Source organism: Papaver somniferum, unplaced genomic scaffold, assembly GCF_003573695.1.
Source record: "Papaver somniferum cultivar HN1 unplaced genomic scaffold, ASM357369v1 unplaced-scaffold_15, whole genome shotgun sequence".
NCBI lineage: Eukaryota > Viridiplantae > Streptophyta > Magnoliopsida > Ranunculales > Papaveraceae > Papaver > Papaver somniferum.
Genome location: NW_020624376.1, coordinates 3,913,408 through 3,921,618, shown reverse-complemented (window position 1 = coordinate 3,921,618; position 8,211 = coordinate 3,913,408). Strand labels below are relative to the sequence as shown.

Sequence of the window (8,211 nt, the reverse complement as noted above, 5' to 3'; positions counted from 1 at the left end):
GGTAATAGGTGTGTCCAAACCAGACGCACGCAAGACACGCAAATTAATGCGTCGGACACGTGTCGTGTCAGCATCCCACACCGTCCCGTGTCGGACGCGAGTCAAACTTAAAAAATGGAGCGTCCGTGCAACCCACTACCCGGGAAAACCTCGCAGATTGATACCTTAATATAATAAATTTAATTAAAAAAGATGGATGTTATTTTTCAATTCTTAAAATGAATCAGATAAGACCAAAAACTCTATTCTCTTACCCGTTTCAACTCGTTTTTCAAATAACTATGAGAATTCCGCCTCCCTTCTTGATTCCCTCAAATACATTGACACTCAGGAGAAGAAGAAGAAGAAGAAAAATACCCCTTCAAACCATAATTCTTCTGATCGTTCTTTTTCATCTTCTTCATCGGATCCTAAATGTCACGCTGAAAAAAGTTACAACATTACTCTGCTAAGCTTCCTGGTGATAGAATTGGTCCTGAAGTTGTCTCTGTTGCTAAACAAGTTCTTAACTTAACAGTTTCTCTTCAAGGTAAAAAAACCCAAATGCTCAGAAATTCCAATTTATCTATTAAGTTCGTTCCTTTTTGTAAGTTAGGGTTTTGTACCGTTTAGTAAATTGAGATTTTTATTGGTAAAACTCTAATCTGGAGAAAACTCATCATGGGTTGTGGTTGTTTTCGGTAATTCGAGCATATACTCTAGTATGAATTTGTTGAACAATGGAGATGCTATAGTATAATAAGATTGTTTTGTAGGTCGGTTTTGTCTTGAAACAATGCATTTTAGTTGATTATAACTATGTCTGGTTTAGGAGATTTCATCGGTGAAGTGAACGCTTGCATTGCTACTGAACTAGTTGTTGATTACTTTGCCATCACATATTAATCTTGTAGGCTTCTTAATCTGGTCTGCAGGATCTTAGTTCCTAGCTGACTCGTTCTATCAAGGATGCTTACGTTTCAATTGTTCTTTAAACGGATTGGAGAAACCAATATTCATTTCCGGTGGTCATCGTTGATAAGCAGTTCACCTTGACTTGTTCCCTTGAAGCAAAATTATTTTTTTTGATCTAGTTGTTCTAGTATACGCTTTTGCTGGATAGGGAGTCTAACTAAGCAAGTATTTGTATATTCATGGGAGGATGTTAGATCCCATGATTCCAGTGTTTTCGGTTTGAGTCAATGGTACTGTTTTTGTGTAAATATCTGGTTATTATGTGCTAAAACGGTTCTAACAGTTAACTTCGGTATGTTCATAGGCGGAAGACAAGATTACATATTGCACAGTTGGTGAAAAGATACGTCAGTTGAACTCAGAGAAGCCAGAGACACAGATCTGTGTACTGAAATTAGTGTAAGTTCATATATCGCTTAGTTGGTATTGAGAGATGCATTGCTTCTCATCTTCATGTTGTTAGGTTTATTACAGTACTCACACAATTGATTGGTTAACTGCTCTGAATTAATATACTTTTATTCAGTCTTTTGAATGTGTTTGAGCAAAATGTCTAAGTATCATTTCATCTCGGCCTTTAAATTCAGTCTTCGAAATTGTCTTTGAGGAATTGTGTTTGACCAAACCCCTCAATAATAACCAATATGCATTGTAGTTTGTTGGTTTGTCAGAAAGTGAATGCTTAAATTCTCTTTTGTAGTTTCTTGATTCTTGGTTTCTGTTTTGTCAGAAAGTGAATGCTTAAAATTTCTTTTGTAGTTTGTTGCTTTTGGAATTTAATTGAATTTCCTTCGAATAGAAATATGCAATACTCAAAAGCCACTGAAGGGACAAAGAAATGATGCTAAATCGGTACAGCCTTAATAGTAGTACACAACACTTTAGAAGTTTGAAAGAATGGCCACCGAGCCCATCAGTCATGCACCACTGTCCCTCGAGTGTTTTAAGGCTCTCAAAGATCATTCAGAGAATAGTTCTTATTTGTTGGCAAACACAATTCTCAATTTCTATGACAAAGATGGTGTATTCAAGATAAACGACGAGGTTAGCATTTTTTACGGGCTTCAAGATCATTTTTTCATCACTGGTTTGCCAATTAGTGGCAAACCAGTATTTGCCCCTCCAGCGGAGAATGTGGATGAACTTTTTGCTAGATTATTTGGCGATGCTTTTCCAGAAGACACACGAGTTGAAATACTGAATGACGGCTTAGTCACGAAAGACAACAGAGGTCCAAGCCGGAAAAGAGGAGTTAAAGTTTGTTGGTTGGTGAAACATTTTAAAAATAAAGGGAATAAGATAGGTGATGAATTTTGGAAGGAGCATGTGAGAGCATACATGCTTTTCCTTATCTACCATTATATGATCCCCGAAATAGAAGTAGGTGTCGTCTCACATAAATATTTGCCGTTACTTGAAGATGTGTCGACCATCCAAGATTATGCATGGGGTGCTGCTTCGTATGTTAATACAATTCGCAAACTCGGGCGGATAGAGCCTGAAACAAAAACATTTCAGGGCCTGTTATACCCACTTGAGGTAAGTTACGTTTATTTAAATCCTTGATTTAGTTCGTAATTTTATTATGTATCTTTTTACTCGAGGATATGGTCCCGCTTCATTTTCTTTGTAATTCTATTTGCAGCTTTTCTTTTTGGGGCGGATTCCCAGACTTCTTGCCGCTGTTTCTAAGTGGCCTTCTAATTCGTTGGATGTTGAGGGAACCAAACCTTTTGAAATTTCAAAGACATTCCCTCTTATGTTAGATTGGATGCGTCTCACGGGTACAAAGCTTAATACCCCTGGTCTACTTTCAAAATTTCTAAAGATACTGAGTAGAGTAGAGCTGAATGATGTAAGAATATCATTTTATTCACTAGTTTTTTGGTATAAATTGTTACATATGTATGCAGAAATTTAATTGTAATACTTGTGTTTCCATTGCAGGTGAGATGGAAACCGTATGAATCTCTCACGGTTCCAATAAACTATGGCAAAAATTATCAAATAACGGAAGCTCGCAGAATACCGTTGATCTGCTTCCACTTAATGTGCTACCACCGGCCGGATTTATCTGATCGGCAATTCAGATCGGTAGCTTTTAGTGATTTGGGTAATCTAATTGTCTTGAAACCTGTTAGTGATCGCAAAGCTTTGGATAAAAATTTACTAAAAGAACCAAAAAAGAACGCTGCCAGTTATAAAGTGGTGTTGGACCTGTGGAATCAATTGCCGCAACCCGAAGATCAACCTTCTACGCCGCCATCGGAAGATCAACCTTCTACGCCGCCATTGGAAGATCAACCTTCTACGTCGCTATCGGAAGATTGACCTTTGTTTTCTCAATTTGTTGGTCAATCTGAGTCACTGCTATCCATTGGTAGGCCAGTGGATGAGCAAGTGGGGCAAGCCAAAGATTCAAATGAAGGTAGAGACGTTGATATGGAACCCGTTAATGAGCAAGTGGTGCCAGCCAAAGATGCAAATGAAGGTAGAGATGTTGATATGTAACCCGTTAATGAGCAAGTGGTGCAAGCCAAAGATGCAAATGAAGGTAGAGACATTGATATGGAACCCGATGATGAGCAAGTGGTGCAAGCCAAAGATGCAGATGAAAGTGGAGACGTTAATATGGGACCGATTGGTCAGCCAGTGGCGCAAGCTGGAGATGCAGATCAGAATACTGGGGATGAAATTGTACAGGTGCAAATATTTATATACCCTTAAAGTTCATTCAGTATATTCGTCTTGGGATGACCTCTTTTTTCTTCCCTGTGGTTTCGTTGACTTTTAGATAATCATTCTCTTCAAGAAAAGGTTCATTCTGGCATTACCACCAGCATGCCCATTTTTTGTTTGTTTCTTTTTCCTCTCAGTTAGCCTACATGTTTATCAATGCTTCTGTCCTACTGCTCTTCGATCCAAGATTGGGAGAGTTAGGATTAGTCAAACTTTAGAAAGCTAAGCTAGGTTGAGATCAGGATAAAAGGCTAAATATGGAGTTGATAGCCCGAGTCCGGTTCAGGTAGTTCAGAATCAGATGATATACTAGTTAGTGTGTACTCCATTCTTTCGATTCTTCTGGTTGATATGTACTGAACTAGTAAAACTGAAATTTTGAGGTTCTTAGGATGGGGGAAAATTTGGCATTCCTATTGATTATATATATGTGGCAACACATCCTGGACATCATAACTGAAAATTTGGCATTCCTATTGTTTTCGCTTGCTGCTCACGAATATTTTGTACTAGGCATTCCTGTTCTGCAGCGGTAGCACATATTTCTGAGCTGATCCACGGTGACCATTGTGTTTCCTTAGTTTCAAAAGGGAATAGATTGAATTTGCAATAGTTTATATCATATAGTGGTTCCTTCGCTGTTCTTTTTTTGTCAAATTTTAACAGATGGAATTATAAAGAAGCTTCTTTATTTATTTATTTTATTTTTGCATGTCTTGCCATCTAAAGCTTTTGTTGTGATGTGCTATGCTGTAACTTAGCTGTTTACCTGTCACTTAGAAATGACAGGATGCTGCTCTTTTGGAACTTGTAAACAGAAGTTTATTTATTAGTATGCCTCTACGTAGCCGGGCCTTAGATGTAAGAAGGATAAAATGAAATAAAAGAAAAAGCCATATAGAATAGGGAGGGATGTATGAGTTCTAGCAATCTTCTGATATCTATATTTTTTTATCACATGAAATTATTCTTACAATGAATTGATGTCAACGTTATATGCTAATATTGACTTCTTAACTTCTCTAAGATTTTTATCAGTTTTCTTTATCAAGACAACTCTCTCCATTACCTTATTGTGTCTGTTCTATGACCTTTTTTTTTTCTTCCATGAATCTCAAATCGGTCTGCTCGCCTGGGAATCTAGGGTGTGGAGACACTGGGCGTATATGTTTGAGAACATAGAGGGTTGGGTGCTTTATTGTGCACCATGCTTAGCTAGGATTCTAGGGTGGGTGTCATTGATTTTGACTAATGCAATTGGTATGCCGTAACTAAGTGCTGTCAAACATGGTATTTCCTTTCAATCTGCTCCGTCCACATATCTAGTCACATGATTAATGCAAATCTATAAGTTGTTCTATGCTGGCTTTCCTTGTTTAGGATTATTCAGAAAATTTATATTTTTATGTTGGGGACTGACAGATTTATGACATATATAAAAATAAAATTGTTGTCAATCTCAGTGGGTTACGTTCATACTTCAAGTTTCCTTGTTGACAACTTGTAATAGAGTTCATTCAGAATTGAAGCTTTCTCAACTTAAATGCTGATGGCTGGTTTATGTTTCTCTGGTTGGTTATGCTTTCAGGTTCAGTTTCCGAGATCTCCCATGGGCGAAGGAGGATCTTATATAGTCCCTGGCAAAGAATTACGCCCATCCCTCGATTGGACACCAGAGCTAGGTCGGACTGTGCCCATCCCGAAGGTGATTTCTTCTGCAGTTCATTATTACTCTATATACTCCAAATAAATAGTACTGCTTCTGTGTTAATTATCAAATAAACCTTTCTATATTTCGTTGACATACACATTTCACCACTAATTCTCCATTTTACCGTTACAATCAAAGATGGCTTCTAAGTGTCCTCCTTCCCTCAAAACACGTATGTGGTGTTACCTTGTATCTAACTATGTATTGCATCACTGTTGAAGCATATGCATTTTAAACCTAATGGGGATCCCAGACTACCAAACAGGGACAAGCCAAGTGCTAATTTTCACATACATTGATTTGCCAATTTCTTCTATCTGACTGAAAAAGTCAGTAAGTATCACAAGCCTGAAACAGATGGTAAACATTTACGGATATGATAATCTGTATGATGAGCGTAACACACCACCAACGATGAGCCATTGGTCCATCTAGCATGGACCCTCTCAAATATTAGTGGTGCAATGTCTCTCCCTATACATTACATGCATGCATATGTATTGCTGTGTGATTTCTGGGCCAAATTTTTTGTTTCTCCGGGAGGACAATCTATTGCTGTTTCAGGTAATTATTTAAGGATGCAACTGTCAGAAGTGCAAAAATGACGCTGAGTAGAATGTGCAATATCCTGGAGTGTTTTTTGTACCAAATAGAATTTATGTTTTTGGTGGACTGTATTAATCTCAATTTATCTCCGTGATTAGTGCATTCTTTTAAACTTTGTTGTCTACATTTATAAATGACGATTCTTGACGAACCGAGAATAAAACAACGAAAAAAACCAACCCCTCCAAGACTAACAGGAGGTCCACATATTGTGTTTGTCGCTTTTGGTGGTGTTTATATTCTCGTTCCGTAAAGCATATTTGTAAATGGAAATACCTGTTGCTGAAAATACTGAATTCTGTAGGTGGCTGATGAATGTATGCAGTAAGCCACATAGACTGCATGTGCCTGACTGCCTCATCTACTAGTAATACTTTATCATCTAAATTTGGTGCTTGTAGGTAGGCGAGACTTCTGAACCCTGTGTTTGCTTGATACAACCTAAGAGTCCAGGTATCGTTCGGTTTTGCTTGATATCATCTGTTAGTTGTGTACTTTTCAGATTATGTTACGAAGCACATACTGTTATTTGCTTCTTTTCCTGGTTATGGAATGTACACGGCTTTGAAAAATTCCCTTTTTCCTTACCTAAAATTTGGGTTTCGCGATAAGTGAAATGGATTTCATTTTAAATGGCTTGCTGTGATTAAAATAAATTTTATCTCGAGTGGGTACTCGAAATAAGTTTACCTTTTCTTTCGAAGTAAAATTTATTTCAGAATTTTATACTGAATTTATTTTTTTTAGTTGCATCTGAAACAACAATGATGTTTTATTTTTATTATCGGATGTAGGTAAAATCAGAAACAACAACGTTGGTACAGGAGAGCCATCTCCGTCGACGTTTTGTTCTGCTAGCTCGTTTTCTCCAGGATTATCATTGGATTCTTCTGGTAGAGAAATTCTGATTAAGCCTTCAGCTGATTTGCTGAGCAGACAGAAGACTGGCACGGCAAACATGAACAATGGTAATGTCGATAAATCCACTCTATCCTCTAGTATTTCAAGTATCCATGGTGATACGTGTGAATCAGTTTCAGCAAGAAAAACTCGGCCTCCGAGAGATAAGTATAATTCTTGCAGGTCCTCGAAGAAAATGAGAAAAACTGAGACCGACTCAACACTCTCTGACATGATAGAGTCGTCCATTATGAATTTGGAAGTACTTGTTAACAGGGTTAAACGGCTCAAAGGAGCATTAGAGTATGGGGCTGAGTTTTCCACTACAATGAAGCCTTCATGGAAGTTTCCTGGAACCCACGCATCACTTGGAGACTGATAGGCTGCTTCAGACCTGTAAGTTACGGAGATTCTATTGGTGATTGTTCGTAGTGTTTTGTGTGTTAACTCCAGCAACCTACTTACAATTTAGTCACCGGTGGTATATCTTAAGATTAATATGATCGACTTGTATGAGGTGTATTAGCCTATAGGAAAAACATACCCTCTTTATCTCTATCAACAGTGACTAGATAGTTATAGTGCTCCTGTTTTTTGTATGCATCTAACTAGCGGGAAGTCAGCATCAGATGGACGAAGTTTTTGGCGACACAGTTGAAGTTGCAGTTTACAGTTTGTTGTATCAAAGCACCTGATGATACTGAGAAGTCCATGACTCTCTTTCAACATGTATGAGCTGATCTGTACTTTCGTAATACCGAAATTGTAACTCTTTTGAGTCCTTGTATTTTGTTTGTTGATCATGTGGCAAAATGGTAAACGTTGTCACCAAGTCCGTTATCACATTTTTTCTTAACATTGTACAAGGACAAAAGCTTTTCCTATATTTTTAATGATATCCGATATGTCGTATGGCCTGTTTTCCTGAGTGGATATAACCTACTGGACATGTTTCTTGAATTGGTCTGGTCTAAACTCCATCAGTATCACTCAATAGAAAGAAGAGCAGAAGAATTCCAGTGTACTAGACTAGTACGCTACACTGGAAAGGTTTGCCTTGTCATATTTCCTTCCACACATTTCCCGCTAGATGCCCTTTAATTTGCTTTTTCTTTACACCAAACATTATTGTTATACCAAGTAAGACTCTTTTGGTCTCAACTTGATCCACTATTGGAAATAACATAGTTTTCCATTAATGGAAATTCATGATTAAATAATTGAGATCATCGAGTCCCATTCGTTCTATATATAGGCATTAACGCCCAAAGTATAACGAAACAGCAACAGTACAAAGTTTC

At 37.7% G+C, this 8,211-nt stretch overlaps 1 protein-coding gene across 9 annotated transcripts; it reads left to right on the top strand.

The window, feature by feature from the left end:
- The first annotated feature begins 233 nt into the window (after window positions 1-233).
- On the top strand, window positions 234-7,822 carry LOC113335620 (protein MAIN-LIKE 1-like). 9 transcript variants are annotated; one of them, XM_026581645.1, is made up of 9 exons: window positions 234-529; window positions 915-1,353; window positions 1,754-2,493; window positions 2,600-2,809; window positions 2,902-3,657; window positions 5,282-5,398; window positions 6,412-6,463; window positions 6,805-7,306; window positions 7,523-7,822. In XM_026581645.1, exons 5-8 carry the CDS (start codon window positions 3,523-3,525, stop codon window positions 7,287-7,289), a joined length of 789 nt encoding a protein of 262 aa, XP_026437430.1. In that variant the 5' UTR covers window positions 234-529; window positions 915-1,353; window positions 1,754-2,493; window positions 2,600-2,809; window positions 2,902-3,522; the 3' UTR covers window positions 7,290-7,306; window positions 7,523-7,822. The 9 variants fall into 9 exon arrangements, with proteins under 9 accessions (XP_026437430.1, XP_026437431.1, XP_026437429.1 ...); XM_026581646.1 differs by lacking the exon at window positions 7,523-7,822 and having other exon boundaries at window positions 6,805-6,978; window positions 7,094-7,221; XM_026581644.1 differs by having other exon boundaries at window positions 6,805-7,822.
- Window positions 7,823-8,211: the final 389 nt, after the last annotated feature.

Bases quoted from the DNA above. Each gene is read 5' to 3' on its own strand.
- LOC113335620 (XM_026581640.1), top strand. From the start codon at position 1,852: ATGGCCACCGAGCCCATCAGTCATGCACCACTGTCCCTCGAGTGTTTT. The intron at 2,494-2,599 runs GTAAGTTACGTT...TTCTATTTGCAG, and splicing joins GCCTGTTATACCCACTTGAG to CTTTTCTTTTTGGGGCGGAT. The intron at 2,810-2,901 runs GTAAGAATATCA...TTTCCATTGCAG, and splicing joins GTAGAGTAGAGCTGAATGAT to GTGAGATGGAAACCGTATGA.